This window comes from Rhamphochromis sp. 'chilingali' (genome assembly GCF_963969265.1).
Source record: "Rhamphochromis sp. 'chilingali' genome assembly, chromosome: 22".
In the NCBI taxonomy this organism is placed as follows: Eukaryota; Metazoa; Chordata; class Actinopteri; order Cichliformes; family Cichlidae; genus Rhamphochromis; species Rhamphochromis sp. 'chilingali'.
Genome location: NC_137950.1, coordinates 4,244,668 through 4,264,726, shown reverse-complemented (window position 1 = coordinate 4,264,726; position 20,059 = coordinate 4,244,668). Strand labels below are relative to the sequence as shown.

Genomic DNA, 20,059 nt, shown 5'->3' with positions numbered 1-20,059 from the left:
GGTAAATTACTGCATGGAACTGGAATTATGCAGCAATAAATGTAACCAAGTCTTTACTGCTTTTTAAAAAATCTCCTATGTGTAGAATATGTCTACTTTTTATTATTATGTTTACCATTTCCCATTCTCATTAATATAAGATATAAGAACAGGAAAGAAGGATGATTTAAGTAATTTGGAATGTGGCATAGCTGTTGGTGCCAGATCGACTGCACTACTGGGACTTTCCAGCACAATCATCTCTTGGGTGTACAGAGAATGGTCTTCTAAAGAGAAAAAATCCATTAACTCTAGGAGAAAATACCTTGTAGATACTAAGTCCAAGGGCAGTTGCCAGACTACTTCTAGCTGATAGATGACAACAGTAATTCAATTAACTACTCAATTAAACCAAGGCAAGCAGAAAAGCATCCATTAGTCCACAACTTGTGAAACCAACAGCAGCAGAAGACCACATCTAGCAACACTCCTGTCAGCCCTAAGAACAGGAATCTGAGGCTACAGTTCACAGAGGCTCTCCATAATTGGACAACAGAAGGCCGGAAAAATGTTGTCTGATTTGGTAAGTCTCAACTGCAACTCAAGCATGGATTTACCCTGCCTGAACCATTGTGTACATCAGTGGTTAAGGAAATGGTGTGGAGAATATTTTCTTGGAATGTTTTGAGCCCCTTTGTACCAAATGAGTATTGTTTTATTTAGGACTAATTAGTAGGTGTGTCTCTGTGTTGCACCTGTATATCCCAAAAAGTTGATTCTGTTCATCTGGACGTAGCGTTTTCAGTGGGAGAAACGTGACTTCTTCAGTGCCAGCTGACTGCAGGTTTCCACAACCTTATAAACAGTACATTTGCACAATGACTGAAACTAGAACACTGAATGAACAATGGGCTGTGAGGTCAGTTCCTTGATCATTAATATGCAAATTGAGACCACTGAGTTTTCACTGGCCTGTAGGTGTTGTCACTTGGATGAGTGATGAAATGTTTCTCCCACATCCAGGTGAACAGAATCAACCTTTCAGGATTTACTTACCTGGATGAGAGAGCATGCACAAGACATTGCACCTGTATAGTTTATGTATGCAACTAGTTAATCAAGTGTACTGATAACTTGTCATAACATGCTGACTTTTGGCTACAGAAAGCCAAATCTTGGCAGCCAAAGCAAGAATCTCGTTTCTGGCCAGGTGAACAATGTATACATAGATTAGATAGTTAGTGCACAATTGACTATGAAAAAAAGAAAGAAAGAAAAAAATTGTAATTTGGCGTCAAATGTGTTATTCTGGATTTATGAATGTGAGATTTCGGGAGGCAGAAAATTTAGTATTAAATATAAGACACTGTCTTCATTAGGTTCTGTTAGTTTATAAAATATAAATAAGGACGAACATTAGACATTTTTGGGACACAGCTTGTATGTACATTAGACTCCCCTCCTGCGCCGCATTTTCCATCTCTCCGTCCATCTGCGTGTCAGCCTGCGCCGCAACCGAGCCCTATTTTATACGGCTATTTTTATTATTGTTGTCATTGGTAAACGCCACGCTTGTGTCTATAAAACCTGCTTTCCCATTGGTTGAAAAGATTGTCTGTCACAGTACTTCCGTCCGTTTGGCCGTTTTTGATTGGTCGGTACGCCTTTTTTTTCCTCTTCATCACGGCGGTGGGTCGGAGCCGCTGTGTCCCCGGGCTGGCACGTTCCTAGCTAAATTCTCCACAGTATAAAATTGGGTTCCCCTCTATTTCACAACCCGTCCCCCTAAAAAAATTATTTGGTTCCCTGCAACTGTTTATATATTTTCGCTTAAGACAGATTTCTAAATCCCCTTCAGATATCTTAGAAGATGGCGGTGGTAAGCGGGATGTCAGGGTTGGCGGTAGCCCGGCTGGAGGGCCGAGAATTCGAGTATCTCATGAAGAAAAAGTCCGTGACCATCGGCCGGAACTCTTCGCAGGGCTCCGTGGACGTCAGCATGGGACACTCCAGCTTCATCTCCCGCCGGCACCTAGAAATATTTACCGCAGGAGAAGATGGCACCGGCACGGGGGAATTCTACCTCCGATGCCTTGGAAAAAACGGGGTGTTTGTTGATGGGGTGTTCCAGAGAAGAGGGGCTCCACCTTTACAGCTTCCGCGAATGTAAGATTGATATTCCCAGTTTGCTTAAAGTGCGGGGAAAATCGAGTTATTTCTGGAATCGTGTGTTGTTGTTTTGTTGTCCCGCTGCGGTGTTGCACGTGCTCTGACAAGCAACACTAAGCTGGTACGTGCAGCTCGTGTGTGTGTGTGTGACCAAAGGAAAAAATGGTCAACCGACACGCAGATATGCACGATAATGGCAGAGGTAACTACTGGAAGCGCACTGAACCCGACTCATAACCGCTGATTATTTATTGCTGGTTTATTCGGCTTGTGTTTAGCGAGCTGCTTACGTCAGTGAGACGTCAGATAGTCATAATTCAGCTAAGAGTCGGTGCGTCATGTGGATGCTAGTATTCTACTTCATTGTTGCATTTGTTTATATGTATCACGTGTTTTGGATATGCCTAATTACAGAGAGGCTTGGCACAGCCTAAAATTTGATAACGTTCATAGTGCTGGCTTGTACTAATAGCTATGTGTATGAAACATCAAAATGGCCGAATTATAGTAGAATTACGTTGGAATTTCACAAAGCGAAAAAATTCTTGTTTGGGGCTATAACCCTCAACAGCTGTCTCTCCCATGTCAGGAACACAGGCTAACTATTAAACTTGCGTGGGTGGTGTTTCTGACATAATACAGAACAGGCTACAGTATTTTCCCTCACAATAAAAGGCTGGTAAAGAGTTATTATACACTAGTTTTACTCATGATGCAGTGTTCCAGCGCCAGGTGCATAGTTAAAGTTGGCAAGTTAAGTACTTGCTTGACTTCATGTTCCCAACCTTTGCTCTGTCATTATTTGTCTCAGTGCTGCTCATGTGCTTACATTAAAAAAAAATCTATGGGTATGAATGTAACCATGCACTGGACTGGAAGCTATTCATGTTAGACACGAGCTGTTATATAATGGAGGATGTCCCTATTTAAACAGTGTGAAACTGAATCACAGTAGTTGGACCTCCTTGGCCTGCTTGTCACCAGCTGGTCTGAGCAGTAACATTGTAATAAGCACTTGATTGACTGGCAGAATTATTTCACACATTTAAATAGTATAATAGTTTTTTGGTTCTTTTCTCCTTCTCTTAGGTGTTGTTTCCGCTTTCCCAGCACAAGTATAAAAATAACGTTCACAGCCCTGTCCAATGACAAGAAAGAGCCAAGGAACGTGCCAGAATCACCGATCAAGCCTGTCCAGCCCCAGATTTCCCCCCTGACCATCAACATTCCTGACAACATTGCACACCTCATGAGCCCGCTGCCTTCACCTACTGGAACCATCAGGTAGGACTGCTTAGTTGTATGTAAGCAGATTAGAAAACTGTGGCTTTTTTCCCATCTCAAATCAAGACATTTTAAATATCTTTCACAGTGCAGCAAATTCTTGCCCATCAAGTCCACGTGGGGCAGGACTGTCCAGCTACAGGACATCTCGCATTCTGACCTCCGATCTTATAGGAGACAGCTCCCAATCAGAAAACGACAAGGAGGCCTCAGGTGAAGACAGTCCAAAGGTGAGAGGAAATGCATAATGTGAACAGGGCAGGAAGGGGTGAGTGCTTACAGTTAGTCTATCTGCTTGATTTCGAAATGGATTCAGACTAAATGTCTGAGAAGAACCGTGCGTGATGAAGGCAGCAGACTTCAGAGAAGTCTCAGTGGATTTGAGGACTCTGAATATCACTGTTACTCATTGAAGTCTAAAAATTGCCCAATGTTTGCAGTAGCAGCATAGACTTTAGAGTACAAACCCTCTGTGTCAGTGTGCATATGTGTGCTTTTGACACACATTTCCTGTGTAATAAACTTCACTTTATGTCTCCTGCAGGATGACTCCAAACCTCCATATTCATATGCACAGCTAATAGTTCAAGCTATCACCATGGCTCCGGACAAACAGCTAACACTGAACGGAATATACACCCACATCACCAAGAACTACCCCTACTACAGAACAGCAGACAAAGGCTGGCAGGTCAGTTTGGTTATAATACTGATAATACTAGTAATAATGGTGTGCTTGCGATTGAATAGTAATACAGACTTGAGTTGGTAACAGTTTGTTTTTTTTAATCTAATTATTGGCTGAAGAGCTTCATAAACTTATTTATTCACCATTCCAGCTAAACCACTGTAGTTCAGAATAGTTAGAAATGAAATACAAGGGTTTAAGTTAAAACAGAATACATTTATGTAATTGTGAGGTACAGATGGATAGTCTGTCCCCCACAGCATGACCCAGTGATGGAGGACCAGATGCAGTAGGGAAGCATCCCTGTTTGTCGTGGAGAGTGAGCCCCATTATTGAGCTTCCACATATCAGTCACTCAAGATTGCAATTATTTTCCTTTCTCAGCATTGGTAAGCGTGGGTAGTTTGCCTGACATTCAGTTAGGGTGTGCAAGTGCATGAGTGTTATACCAGATCTTATAGTTTGTTCACCAAGGAGCTACATGTTTTCACCAATGACTTTTGGCATTCTGATGATTAACCTGCATAGAATAAACAAAAAGCAGTTTTTGCTTAACCATCAAGCAAAACATTCTAAGCAACAAAATAACTGTATTGTTACTATACTTGGGCATCATAAAGTGAAATTGGAGCTGAGCTTTCATTTCAGCAGACATTTATTATTAGATTATTCACTGTTCACAGCTTCACCATGATGTCAGGATGTTTTTCTTCTAAACCATTTGAGTTCTGGATGAATCTCAGGAGGTCACTGTTGGAAATTGTGTGTGATAAATTAGGGCAGCTATTTTTCATTTGTTGAAATAAGAAGGAAATGGGGATGAAACACAGAGGGGAAACACACTTTCACACTTTGTCTTACTGTGTTCTCATTTAATTCGGAGGGTCTGCCATAAAGTCCACTTTTACCATGTGCTTTAGCTGTGGAGCACTTGACCCTATAGTATGAAGCGAGTTCAACATACCTAGGGTATCGTTCCTATCTGGAACCTACCCTTATCACCTGTGTAATCACATGAAAGATGGTCTTGGCAGCATGTAACCAATCTAAAGGGGGCATTTCACAGATCATATGACTATTATCCACAGATAATAGTCCCTATGAGTGCCACCTACTTCAGAGAGATTGTCAAATGCTGATTAAAAATCCATAACGAACATAGAAAATACACCGCTTAAATTCCAACACTCCTGTAAAAAGGACACATGATTAATAATGGCAGAAAATCTGGCGATTTAGTGCACAGAGCAGGAAAATAAACATTTTAATTCCAGTTAATCATTTTATTGCTGTTTGTGCTCTGTGTTGCTGTTTCTTAATAATGTGACACCTGCACATTAGAGCTCTGAACTGTTAAACTGGATCCATTTACACAGTAAAGCTTACGGTCCCAAGTCTAATAAAAAAAATTTCACTTCAAACAGGTATTCTTAGTGTGCCTTCTAGTACCTGCAGTTTCAGTAGTGTTAGAGAGAATTAGGAGTGGATTAGAATAAAGTATAATAACATGTATACATTTTCTAAATCGTGAAAATAATACCCACATAGGGCTGGGCCATATTATACCGTTCACGGTAATACCGGTATAATGTTAGGCAACGATAGGAAAATGAAATATCGTGATAGAATGGGAGTAAAACGCGCATGCGCAGTGCCTTTGTTTTCATACGCACATGGCCGATTGTTGAGTGAAACAGATGAACCAGAATTGGTTTGTAAAAATGGTGCAACTTCAGTGATGTGGAACTGGTTTGGTGTTTGTCCGTCAGATACACAACAAAGCACATTTTTTTGCAGAACATGCAAGCGGCCGTTGTTATTGTCATATTTGTCGGACTGAGATGCTCTTAAATCTGGGAGTAATCTGGGTCCTAAACTCTGTATCCTTCAGGTCAAACAACACTGCAGCATCACTGAGAGTTAAAAACTGTCTAAATTCTTTCATCTTTAATAAAACGATCAGCATTGCTGCTTTACCAGGTGTAACTATGAAGTTTAACTTCCAGGCATCCATGAAAACAAAAGTTATTACATTTAACGGAGTTAGAAGTTAGCAGGAAGCTAGCGGAAGTTAGCTCGCTAGTTTCGCTAGTTACCTAAGCATGATATAGCATGTTCTGACTGAGAGATTTCTGAAAAAAATCAAACGTACAGCTCTGCTATCACTTCCAACATAAATGAAGACAGGAAACTAAACAGCAGTGACGTTTGTAGGGTTACTGAAGTTTGGCTAGCTGGTATATAATGATGTGCTACGTGATCGCTAGCGACACAGCTATGTTAGCATAACATAAACAGTGAAGCTGGAGGACAAACACTAACACTTTTCCACTTATAAAAGTTAACGTGAAGGTTCCTCATGGTTAGAGACAAATGCAATCGCATGGCAGGATGCTGTAAACGGACCAAACTTCAGTCAGGAGAACAACTGAGATAATCCATCCACAATACGAGGTTAGTCATTAATATACTGCAACAACATGGGAATAGAGCAGCTGCCAGAGAATTCAACATTAATGAATCAATGTTACAGAAGTGGAGGAAGCAAGAAGAATGAGTTTAATAAAGTTTGATTTATCTGACTGCTTTGTTTCACTTAATGTGCCTTATAATCCCGTGCACCTTATGGTCCGAAAAATGCGTACTGCACACTGCAGTTTAATGTTGCAAAGCACCTCTTTTTAACTTCAGTGGATATTATACATGGTTATGCTCAGGATATGTCAGCCCATTTCTACTGGAAATGCCTTTTGGTTAAACTTTCAGCAAGGAATTTGCATTTGCACTGTTACATTTTTATAAAGCTTTAATGTACATAAAAACCAGCTTCTTGTTTAAGTGAAAATAAATGGAAGGTTGTCTTTTTGCGCTAGTAATGTTGTGGAGTTGTATTTTGTCTCGCATTAATTATATCGTCAGTTATATCGTTATCGCAAATTTTCAAATATATATCGTGATAAATATTTTTGGCCATATCGCCCTGCTCTATACCCACATATCCATCACTATCTGATGCATAGCTGCCGCTTCATTCAGTGGTTTCACTAAGATCTAGCTTAACAAGCTGCATATACACAATATAGACATCTGAACTTCATTATTTTATTGTATTTGTGTTATTCTACCCCCATAATGTTTGTAAATGGAAAGGGCCATAGTTTTAATGTAATTATCTCGCAGGATCTGTTATTCTTATTTCCAGGTCCACAAAACATCTTATCTGGCTTCATCTTACTCTCTAGTATCTCCTCTGTCAAACCAACCCTCCGTCACTACATCCACGAATCTTCTCTGTGGTCTTCCTCTTTTCCTTCTGCCTGGCAGTTCCATTTTCAACATCCTTTGTCCAGTATATTCACTATCCCTCCTCTGCACATGCTAAATACAGCTCAGCCTTGTCTCTCCAGTTGTTTCCTCCAAACCACTCAACCTGAGCTGTCTGCCTGAAGTATTCATTTCTAATCTTGTCCATTCTGGTCATTCCCAGTGAAAATCTTAATATCTGCAGCTCTGCCACCTCCAACAATTCCTTGGTCTTTTTGTTAGTGTCTTCATCTGAAACCATACATCATAGTGGTTTTCACTTCCCTTTCACTTTTGCTGCTATCCTTCATTCACAAATCATACCTGATATTCCTTTTCATCCACCCCAGCATGCCTGCACTCTCCTTCACCTGTCTTCTGCATTGTCTGTTGCTTTGGATGGTTGATCAAAGGTATGAAACCCCTTTGTCTGCATTACCTCTGCTCTTTGCACGTTCACATTTCCACCTGTGTAGCTCATTCACATCCCTTCTAGTGACTTTTCACTACAGATAACAATGTCATCTGCAAACTATAGTCTCAATTGACTATAGTCAATTGAGACTCCTGCCTCCTTATCTGTTTATCGATTCTCATCTTCTGTCTATTACCATTGATAACAGGAAAGGGCTCAGAGCTAATCCCTGATGTTGTCCTCATACGTGTCTTGTACCACCCTGTATACTTTTCAGCCACCCCCAACTTCCTCATGTAGTACCACAGTTCCTCTCTTGAAACCCTATCATATGCTTTCTCTAGATCCACAAAGACACAATGTGACTTATTCTGGCGTTCTGTGTACTTCTCTATCAGCACTCTCAAAGCCAACCTTGCATCTGTAGTTTACTTTCTTAGCTTAAAGCTGTACTTCTGCTCACTCTTCGCACCTAGTTTCAGCATCTCTTTCCCATAGCTTTATGGTTCAGCTTTATCTCTCTGTAGTAGCACATCACAATCGGTACCAGTACACGTCTTCTCCATTGCTCGGGCAATCCTCTCTCTCCAGAATTGTGTTAAACGTCAGTCTGGTTGAAAAGTCAACTTCCCTCTCTCTTAGAGGGAAGTTGACTTGGCAGAGCTGCATACCTCCACAGGTATGCCATCTGGACCAACTGCTTTCCCACTCTTTGTCCTCTTTCTAACTGCCCTCACTTCCTCTTCACCGCTACACACTCTCTGATTCATTAACTTTGCTCGATCTGTCCTACTCTCTCTCTCATTTTCTACATTCATGAGCTCCACAAAGTACTCTCTACGTCTTCACTTGTTAATTACATTTACATCTCATTCCATTTGTATCCCTAATCATCCCAGTCTGCTGCACATCCTTTCCAGCTGTATCTCTCTGCCTAGCCAGTACTAGTCCTTTTGTCCTTCCTTAGTCTCCAGACTCACATACAAATAACAGAAGGCCTTTTGCTTTCTCTTACACCTAGCCTCCCAGTACACCGGTCTACTTTCTTCATCTAGTAGTTCTGTTTGATTCAGTTTCAAATATTTCTTGTTTTAGGGCCTCAGCAATGTGTACATTTTGAAAAGTGAAATGTATCCCTTTTTAAAATGTACACATTGCTGAGAATCCCAGCAAACCTTGTATAACTGTTGGGGAATGGAAGCAGTGTTCAATACAACCAATGACCTGATGCCCCAGGCGAAGTTAGATGGCCAGCTGTTAGCTCATTCAGGCCAGTGACGGTGTTTCCACTAATCACAGTTAGTAAGTGAACCTGTAAACTGGGTGAAGCAAACCCTGACTAATAAATGGTTTCTGTTTTGTTTTTGGTGTGTTGTTGGGGGGTGCAGAAATAAAGAGATGTTGCCGACTAATGTTGCGGGATGAGGATTTGTAAAATGTGCTTATGAGCATGTGTGTTATAAGATTTAGCCCAGATTTAGCATTGGTTTCCCTGACAACAAGGTTGAGAACATCAGTGAAGTTCAGGCTATCAGCAGTATAGTCAGTAGTGGTTTTTGATTCGGGCGACACAGGCGGTTGCCCGGGGCGGCATCACGGGCATCGGCAAAAAAAAAAAAAATTGCTCGTACTCATGCTGCCCCGATATCAGCCAGCGCATATTGGGAATGGCACAGGCACCGATCGGTTTTCTATCGCCCATTTGCTGGGAGTAAGGGTGCCCTTCGTTTGCGAGGTGCGCCTGCTGCTTGCGGCACAGGGAGGAGAGGGCGTGGCGGCGGGGGATTCTCTGGCTGGCTGGAGCAGCATCTAATAACCAACTCGCAAAATAAAAACAAAACACTTTGGGCGGCATGGTGCTAACCACCGTGCTGGTGGTTAGCACTGTTGCCGCACAGCAAGAAGGTCCTGAGTTCAATTCCACCATCAGGCCGGGGTCTTTCTGTGTGGAGTTTGCATGTTCTCCCCGTGTTTGCGTGGGTTCCCTCCGGGTACTCCGGCTCCACTGTCCAAAGACATGCAGCTTGTGGGGATAGGTTAATCGGATAATCCAAATTGCCACTAGGTGTGAATGTGCGAGTGAAAGTGAGTGCGAATGGTCTCTGTGTGTTGGCCCTGCGACAGACTGGCGACCTGTCCAGGGTGTACCGCGCCTCTCACCCCATGACAGCTGGGATAGGCTCCAGCGCCCCTGAAAAGGAGAAGCGGAAGCAAATGGATGGAAAAACAAAACAACAAACACGAAAACACCAGACATTATGATACAGACTTATAATTTGCACCGATGTTTTTTCGAAATTCTATTCTGGAAAAGTGAGCGCGAGAGCCCTCGGTGCGCCTGCTCGCTGCTGAAGTCAAAGTAAACTTTATTGTCACCTCCGCTACACACAGTCCAGTATGTAGAGACGAGACGACGAGGCTCCAGTTACAGCAGTGCAAGTAAACAAACAATAAATATAAGAACAGTAAGAAAATAAATATACGCTTTAGGACTCGGGGTAAAGGGATCAATAACAATTTAAAATTTATAATTTACGGTTTGATGATTTAAAGTCTCACACACAACCCGTCAAAAGGGGAGGGGGGCGGCTGCTTCCAAACAGAGCACATTTCATTCATAATGTTGTAAATTATGTATTCATGATTTGAATCCTGGGTTGTGTGAAATCCCAGAAATACACCTTAGACAAAGTGAATCTGTGAACTAAGGTGTAGGTCTGTTAGGTTATGCTGTGGTGATCCTCGGGTTGAGGGATGGGTGTTCATACTGGAGTGCAAAACTAAAACCAATGGAAGATGGACAAGAAAAGTTCAAAGCCATCTGGTGCTCAGTTTAGAAAAAAGAGAAGAGGAGGAGAAACGAGCGAAAGATGCAGGTAAGCAGATGTGTCATTGGATAATGGCAGGTCATCCTGAAACAATCAGAGTCAGAGTCAGAATACTTTATTAATCCCTAAGGAAATTATGTGGGTTACAGTTGCTCCAAAAAGAAATGGTAAAAATAGTAACAGACTAAACTCCAAACATTATGTTACAGATTTTAATATTAATTAGTCCTTGTCAATTGTTGATTTGTCCTGTTCTCATTGTATGACGAATTATGATGGCTGTTTGGTAGCCGTTTGCATACAATGCATACTCTCTCTCTCTTCGTGTGTGTGTGTGTGTGTGTGTGTGTGTGTGTGTGTGTGTGTGTGTGGTGAATTTCGACAACAGTTTTATGTTAATGTACAATCCTTAATATGTTTTGTGGGGGGGGGCAGCAAAACAGGCTACGACCGCCACTGAGTGTAGTTCATGGTTGAGCTCAGCCTTTCCTCTCTAAAACACATGTGACAAAGGGCAAAGAGGCTGTACTATAACGTCACTGAATTAAGACAAAGTGAAAATCAAGGCGATGTGAAAATAGTTCACATCAGATTTCTGTTAAACTAAACAAGCAATCTATGTTGCAAGCTAACAACAGCTGTCCTCAGTCTCCTGCACTGGTGAGAGCAGCAACATGCAGGGGTGCATTTAAAAGGGAGGCAACGGGTGTCATTCACCTAATTTAAATGTATTTTCACTGATGTTCAGTTCAATACAACACAGTACTCTTATACAAACAGTTACAAACGCGTGTCTTTTTATGTTGACGTGTCTTCCGCTGTTACCTGTCGTCTGCAGCATACTAGTGTGTTTTAATTAGCATTGAGAGCCAGATGCTGCAGCTTTTCTGCTCAGACGTTACAAGACAATGAACTAGGAGGAACAATGAAGCGCTCATACAGAGTATGGCTATGTCCTCAGTGTTAATGAACACGAGAGGCATGTTTGGGGGTTTTGTTGTATTGTGTTGTCTAAAGCTGAAAGTACACCTCTGATTTCTATTGTATGAAGATGCCCCAGTTGATTTAATACATGGATCTAATTTATGCTCTGAACTTTGACTGAGTGACTTTTTTTTTTCATTGACAGGATGCAGGATTTAACAGTAAAATGCTGATATTTACACACATGGGTGAGGTTTGACAAATGCGCCTCAAAGTGACTAAAAACTGTGTTACTGTCGCAATAAAATGGAAAATCTAATTGCAGTTTACACCAAGCTAAAATCATCCTGTACAACAACATGGGCGTGTTATGCATTATCAAACATGGATACCCCAACAAAATCTTCAGTTTAATTAAAGTTCTTAATTTTATTTAATTTTGATTCTGTAGAATTCAATTCGCCACAACCTGTCTCTGAACCGGTATTTCATCAAAGTGGCTCGGTCTCAGGAAGAACCAGGTAAAGGCTCATTCTGGAGGATCGACCCCGCCTCTGAAGGCAAGCTGATAGAACAAGCCTTCAGGAAGCGCAGGCCCAGGGGTGTGCCCTGCTTCAGGACCCCTGTGGGGCCATTGTCCTCCAGGTAAAGCATCTTGATGCTACGCATACATGACTGTAAAAAGTTTCCTGTACAGTTATATAGTGTGTTTTTTATGGCTGGGATGAAAACTGTACTTTACTTTTACTTTTCCAGGAGTGCTCCAGCTTCTCCAAGCCACACTGGGGCACTGTCAGCCCACTCTAGTGGGGTCCAGACCCCAGACAGCCTGTCCAGAGAGGGCTCCCCAGTCCCCATGGAGCCAGAGCCAACTCCACCACCAGCCCCAACCCAAGCCACAACAATCCAGCCCAAACTCGCCGTCATCCAAGAGGCCCGCTTTGCACAGAACTCCCCAGGTAAAACATTGGGTTTAGGTTTTTGTCCTTTTTATGAACCATATAACATCTAGTGTGTGCAGAGTGATCACATGTGGGCCTTAACAGATGCATTCACATTTTTCAGTTTTTCGTGACAAAAAAGACTGCAGTACCACCACCACCCCATATTAAACCCTTTTCTGTGACAGTGTACAGTGTTTGTGTGCTCCTGCACATCTTTATCTGAGTGAATGACATCTGCTTTAACCTTTATCACACCGTTTGACAGGCTCCCCTCTCAGCAATCAGCCAGTATTGATCGCTGTGCAGCGCCAGATGCCTCAAACGACCATGAAGCCTGTGACCTATGCCATGGCCACACCAGCCATTGTTACGACTACAGTTAGCTCTGCCCCTGTCATGCAGACTGTGCATGTTGTTCACCAGATCCCAGCTGTCACCATGGCAACTGTTGGTGGACAGCCTGCTTCTGCAGTGAGCAGCGAACCTCAGGAGAATGGAAGCGGAGAGCACAAGGAGATCAAAGGTGGTGCTCTTTTTGTTGTTGTTTTGGTTTGTTTTTGATTCTATGAGCATGTCTAATTTTTGATATTTTTGTGTGCAGTAAAAGTGGAGCCGGTCCCATCCATTACAGCCTCCTCCATAGGTGGAGTCAGTCGTATCATCCAGAGCTCTCAAGCTGCTCCTCTGACTACGGTTACCATCGTGCAACAAGCTCCGCTCGGTCAGCACCAACTCCCAATAAAGGCCATCACACAGAATGGGACCCATCTGGTCCCCATTAGTACTGCCGCTAGCACAGGTGAGTCGGACACACACACAGTCAAACCAGCACTTCATTAATAAAGGCCAGTTTTAAAAAACCTACAGCATGGTTGGTGGAAGTGAAGGTTTGAACTAGAAACCAGGTGAAAATAGGAATAAAGGCCTGCCTCTACCATTAGTCCTAAGTATCTGAGTGCTTCTTCCACCATTCCTTGTCATGTCTCCTGATGCTTCATATCTGAGACTGACTGGTAACTTATTCTTAACAAATAACCTGGTTGAGAGCAGGCTATGTTCAGAGCTTTGGTTTAAACAAATTCTTTTATGGTCAGCATGTGTCTGTGTTGGACAAACACATTTTATATGTGCAAGTTGTTAAGCTGTACCTCAAGCACAACTGTGCATTCACTGGAATTCATGTAATCAGTTTGTGATGATGAAAAGGTGTATATGTTGTTTATACTTGATGGTAATCTACCAGTAGGTCTCATTTTAAATTGCTGGAATTGCAGGTAGTAGGATACAGATTAGAAAATTGCTTAGTTGTATTTGGAGGCAATTTGTTACCAAGGATAGCTGTTCAATCAATTCAATTGATTTCTCTTTGATCTGCCACCAAACAAAAGCAGTTTTCCACACCTCTCCTTTATTGGGCTTTAGGAGAATAACCTTCATAACATTCACCTTCAGTTATTTTAAAAAGGTTATTTTATAGCTCTGTGCACCAAATCCACTTTTTCTTTCCAGGTAGTTTATAGGTTGTTGATGATGTTTATCATCATTTTATTATGCTGATCTGATACTGTCTGATTGGAATAAGACTCACTCACCTGGATCATTTGTTCGGAGAAGAATAATCACATGACAGTAATGCCTCTTTTTATGAGGGTGCATAGAGCCCAAAGCAAAAAGCCCAGCTTAACAGAGAAAGTTAATCACCATCATTAACACCTACCTAACAACTACTTCTGTAGTATGCCACTGAGATTTCAATCATCTCAGCCTGTACTGGAGAAACATGCATAGTAGAAACGATTGCAGCAATCCTCCCTGTAAAGTAAATGATCAGATTGAGTTTAGGTCTATATTGATACCAATGGTATACAAAGATCTCTGCTAATTATGGTGCTTGTAAGTAGAATTGGAGCACAAATTATTATATGAACATGCTGACTCAAAAACAACACAGATTCACACTTGTTCCATTTGAAGTAAATGATCTGAAGGCATGTTTGAGCACCTTGCTGTATATATTGCAATCGTAGTGATGTAAACCTTATGTAGCCAGAAGATGGAGATGCTATGTTGAGGATCTCCAAACATTGCCATATAACCTAGCTTCAATGATCTACAGTCTCTCTTACCTTGTGACTAATGTGAGTCCACTTCAGTTTGACATGTTTTACAACCAACGTTAACCAGCAGGGTCATTTCCGTTGCTGTTGTACATGCCTGGCTTTTGTAATTGTCGGTATGCTCTAGTGCACCTCAAAGACACGCATGTTGGGTTAATTGGTAACTCTACTGGGTTTTTGCAGGGATGGCATCATGATAGATTTGTCAACATGCTTCCTTGTACCCTGCCTGTCACCTCTCACTAGTTATTATGAAGCTGTAACAATACTTTTCAACGATATCACGGGAAGATTTTGAGACCATCCTGCATATAACAGTGAAAAAGTTAACTTTTTAAATTTTTCAACTAATTTTACCAGTTGTAAGTTTTAGTGAGTATTTAAGATTATTTGTTCATTTTACAAATGATTTCGATAACTGCATTACAGATCGCGAGGTGAAATATAGTTTAGAACCTATTAATAAAGAGACTACAACGAACAAGAGCTACCATCCAAAAAATGTAATTAATGGAAATCTAATTAATATAAATGGAGCATTATGGAATTAGTGGAAGTGGTTCTAATAAATAAAGAGCGCATTTACTGTGAAATAGGACATGAAACAATACACACATACAGGCTAATTATCATCATGGAGCTCTGCTCTCTGACATAGATGTAACTCTGTCTGTGAAGCTGGGTTTAAGAAATAAGGCTTAAAGTTTTATAAACATGTTTAGCGCCATGTTCTGTCAGCATGACGTCATGTGATTGTTTGGTTAGTTGCAGCTAATAGGCTTACATTAGTTTATGTTAGCTAACCAGTGACAGAATCAATTACTGGGAGTAAAATAACGACACTAAAACTAGAAATCAGTTTGAAGGGGTCACTTTTGTGCTGCCCTAGGCTGCAACAATGAGTTTTATGTTAAAGCCGAGAACATACTGCCCACTGTCTGTGTCTCTAGCAGTAAGTGGCTGTTGGCTGTCTGGCTAGCTGCGCTGAAATGGAGAAATCTAGCTGTTAGCTGTAATGTTCAGGTTTGTAAAGCACTTTAGTGTTTGTTAACAGTCTGATTGGCCCAGGAGAAGAGGCTGTTTGTGAGTCTGGAGGTGGGGGACCTCACTGACCTGAGTCCCTGACCAGAGGGCAACAGGTCAAACAGGTGGTGGTAGTAATGCTTTTCTTAAGACAGGAGGTGATGGCCTCCAGTGGTGGCAGAGGACAGCCAGTGATTTTTTTTTTGTTTTTGTTTTTTTTTTGGGGGGTGGTGTTAATTACCCGCTGCACAGCCTTCCTGTTCTCAATGGAGAGCTCTACTGAGGAGCGGTAGAAGGCCAGCAGCAGCTTCTGGTCCAGGTTGTCGTTCCTCGGGACACAGATGAAGTGCAGCTGCTGGTGGGCCTTCTTTTACAGGGTGATGATAAAGAAACCTGAAGGTGGAGACAGATTCCACCTGTTCTCTATTTATAGTGAGAGGGGAGTGGACCTGTCTGTGCCTCCTGAAGTCCATTATGAGTTCTTTTGTTTTAAGGACGTTCAGTGTCAGGTTGTTTTCTGAGCACCAGTGGGACAAGTTCTCTACCTTCACCCTGTACACTGTCTCATCTCCATCAGAGATGAGCTGAACCATAGTGTTGTCATTGGCATACTTGACAAGGGCTGTGGGGGAGGGGTGGCTTCAAACCGAGCAAAGAAGGTTTGAAGCTCAAAGAAGGTGTTGAGGTCCTGCGAGTTTGAGGCTCCTGTCAGGGGTTATTACTAAACTAAAGTGAAAGAGTGCTGCTACTGTGCTACAAGGATTCTGACAGTTTGCATAACTCTGGGGCGTTGATGAGCTGTTACTACTTGGGAAGTATTATTGTTATTATCATTATTATTAATAGCTCTGATCTTACCAGAGTACAAGGAACATTGGAAATTCATTCTTTGTCTTGGTCCTAGTTTGGATCATTTTCTCTCTGTGTAACTCTCTGAGCTTGACTCCTTCTAGAAGTGGTGATAAGAGTCGCCTTTCAGGAGCTTCTGCCATTGTTTGGTGATACCTTCCACATCAGTATCAGTGCTCCTTCTGCCTCGATCATGTCTTCCTCTTCTCATTTTGGGTTCTAGCCAGTGTGAATGCTACATGTATTATTTGTACCACCTTGTGGTAGGAATTGGTATTGCATTTTTATTGTAGTAAAGTACAGTGCAGGCCTGTATTAACCAGAGCTGATATCTCCTCAGCATAGATGTTTTGGATGTTAAGTCCAGCAGTTGTTTCTTCACATTCTTGATGGCTTCAGTTTGTTTTGGAAGTTCCTAAACTAATTTGAAATACAGGACTATAACACTCCATATTGAACCTTATTCATCTTCTCTTCTTTCCCACCAGCTGTTGCAAACCCTCTGCATCTCCTGGCAACTCACGCTTCAGCCTCAGCTTCCCTCCCCACTAAAAGGCAGAACGGAGAACTGCAAGACCAGCCTGAGACAAAGAGGGTGAAAATGGAGGAAGAGGAGAACGAAGCAGCGGCTGCCAACCGCAACAACGGCACCACGGACAGAGCGGGAGAAGGAGGGGTCAGTGAGCAGGTCGGCGACAAGTAGCCCGCCCGCTCCCAACGGCTCCCATCTGCATCCTGACCCCTGCTCTCCTGTACGCATTGAGCCACACATCTGACCTGGTGTCATTATCTTACTCCAAGGTGCCAAAAAGCGAAGGACTACAGAATGTGCAAACTCTTCTCGACCTCTCCTCCATGTATTTCCGACCACGAAACGTGATGCAAAAACTAAAAGACCAAACCTAAAAATGGAATTGAGAGAGTTACTGACGACTGTAAATGCCCAATGTTTGAGACCCAGATGGCGAGAGGAAGCACAGAAAGGAAAAAAGATTTGAAAATCCACATTAAAGGAAAAAAAGAGGCTTTTTTTTTCTTTTCTTTTTTTGTATTTTAGCAACAATGAGTCCCAAAACTCACCCAAAGAAGACAAGGAGTCTTATCCTGGTAGCATTACAGACAAGCGCTTAACTGTGTGTCAGATAGAAACAGCAAACAAGTGATCTCACCAGTAGTGTATTCCACAAGGGGAAGTGTGTGTGTGTACGTGTGGACATTCCCATCTTCGGCAGCTAGCCTCCATGTCGACCTAGCTAACCCAGTTGTGAGTAGATATGCAGTATTCTGTTGTACAAGTGTATCTTTGGATATTTTGAGTCTTTCTCCATTTCCCGAGGCACAGATACTATCTAGTAATAAGATAACTAAAGCTATAAGTGGCGTCATTACAACATTATTTTTCTTTTTGTTTGTTTGTTTTTTTTAATAATTTATTTTTTTTAATATTGCTGTTTTTGTATGTGGGCTCTGTTCGGTGAAATGAATGTAGTCTCCAAATTTTTTTTTTCCTTTTATTGAAAACACTATGGAGTTAATGCCTGTTTTTCTGCTCATTCATGCAAATTAAATTCCTTTAATCACTGTACATCTACAGAATTTTCATATTTTACAAATAGCCTAAGAGTTAAAAATATATTCCCATGTGTATTTGACCGTATGCTTCATTGAGCTTGCATGTTATGGTTCTAGAAACAATGTACCTGAGCAGATTATCCGACTATGGAACTGAAGAAAATTTTGACTGGATCTACACTGATTCTGACCAGTGCTGCACTTAACCTCTAGTTCTTTCTTCTTTTTTCTTTTTTTTTTTTTAAATTGCATTTTTTAATTTGTATATTTCTAGTTTTCCTTTGTTTTGTTTTCCTGTCATTATTGGCTGTTTTTTGTTACCTTTGTGTTGAAGTTGGCAGTCTGTTGGCTGGATTCTTTTACTCCTTTCAGGCTACTAAAAAAAGTCTATTCAGATTGTATTCTATGTTACACAAAGAAAAGCAAGTGATAGGTGTTTGTTCTGCTTCAGTGGAAAAATGCTTCTTTTTTTTTTCTTTTTTTTTTTTTTATAAATTTATTTAAAACACAATCTCCTAGTTTGTATTTCTTTGAGTAAACGCCTTTTCTGCTGGGCAAATGATGCAAACTCACAGTCTCAGTTTTTTAAAATTTTTGATGGAACGATGGGGACATCTGGGGTGGAGGTGAGGCATGTTAAGTTTTGTTAAAGGCTTCAGAAAGCATTCCTCACATTAAATTGTCCAAGGAAGGCAGTGGAAATGTCCTTTTACAGTTTTCCTAAAGGAACAAACACACTGGCTCACACATTTCCAGTCTGAATGTGACATTTATGTTTATGAAAAGGTGTACAGGTATACTGGATCACCTGTAGAAACCCTTAAATTTACAGTTGGTTGAACTGTAAAGATATTTTAAGAAAATTCCAATCAGTCAACCATAGCATTCAAATTTAGGACATTCTCTTAATTATGAATTGGATGCATTGAAATGTGATTAAAAGGAAGTTTAACAAAGTCACAGGTACAGTTGTTTCTGGTGTATTGATCAAGCGTAGGAGGGCTTGTTTTGGTAGTGCTTAGAGCTTTACACAGCAAGTGCAGTTTATGCATTTTTGACTGAATATGAAGGATGGACATGCCCGTTCTGATGTAATGCATTGGTATTTACTTTGAAGACTACAGTTTAATATTTTAGCCAGATCTATATTTTCTGGAGCCAAAAGTGACCATATATGGCTAAGAAAGTGGGGGCATTCACTGCAGTTGAGCCAGGACCATAGCAGCGGTTGCTACTATGATAGCTCTCAGTGAAAAGCAGTGAACTCAACTGAACGACACAAATATTTATTTGGAACTATTGTTTTTGTTTTGACAAATGCATTATCAATAAAACATCTTAGTTGAAATGAAACACTGAAGACTTCCCTGTTTTTAGGGGTAACCGTGCCAATCAGCATGCAGCAACACACACTTGATGCCAACTGTAAATGATTACTTCATGTGTAGTTAAAGCTTCCATTTGTTTATGAGAAACATGGCTGCAGTAGCTTTAGCAGGACATAACTGTAATAAGTTATTGCTCCAGAAGTGAAATAAAAAATGGCAGATTCAGTGGTGTAGCTCCAGGTCATGTTGCCAGGCAATTTAAATACTTAACTTTATCATACTATAGGGATTAGTTTGACACAAAGTTGCCTTTGTAGTGCAACCTCTGCTCTGGCCATTATTCAAAGCTTCAAGTTACACAATTTTTAAAATGTATCCATACTTCTATGACTTTCCAATTCACACACTTTTTAGTAAATTTTGTGCCCAAAATGCTGATCTTGTTACCAAATGTATCCTTAAAATATTAGTTAGCTGCAGGGCCAGTGCTGATGTGATTAAAAACAGCAGTAAGACAGTCAACAGTTACACAGATTCAGTGTGTTACATGTGGTTTCCACGTCACAGTAGGCATGAAACAGCACATTATTATAACTGAAAAATTTTAAAAATTTTATTCACAAATTTAAATGCAGG

General features: G+C 41.2%; 1 protein-coding gene across 1 annotated transcript; it reads left to right on the top strand.

The window, feature by feature from the left end:
• Positions 1 to 1,446: 1,446 nt before the first annotated feature.
• foxk2a (forkhead box K2a) lies at positions 1,447 to 19,375 on the top strand. Its single transcript, XM_080873279.1, has 9 exons — positions 1,447 to 2,145; positions 3,238 to 3,432; positions 3,521 to 3,662; positions 3,977 to 4,123; positions 12,042 to 12,235; positions 12,347 to 12,549; positions 12,800 to 13,057; positions 13,136 to 13,333; positions 17,012 to 19,375. Exons 1-9 carry the CDS (start codon positions 1,850 to 1,852, stop codon positions 17,224 to 17,226), a joined length of 1,848 nt encoding a protein of 615 aa, XP_080729405.1. The 5' UTR covers positions 1,447 to 1,849; the 3' UTR covers positions 17,227 to 19,375.
• The last annotated feature ends 684 nt before the right edge of the window (positions 19,376 to 20,059 follow it).

What these genes read in the sequence shown, in the direction of transcription:
- foxk2a (XM_080873279.1), top strand. Translation starts at nt 1,850, where the DNA reads ATGGCGGTGGTAAGCGGGATGTCAGGGTTGGCGGTAGCCCGGCTGGAG. An exon ending in GTGGGGCCATTGTCCTCCAG is followed by an intron (nt 12,236 to 12,346) that starts GTAAAGCATCTT and finishes TTACTTTTCCAG; the next exon opens with GAGTGCTCCAGCTTCTCCAA. An exon ending in CTTTGCACAGAACTCCCCAG is followed by an intron (nt 12,550 to 12,799) that starts GTAAAACATTGG and finishes ACCGTTTGACAG; the next exon opens with GCTCCCCTCTCAGCAATCAG.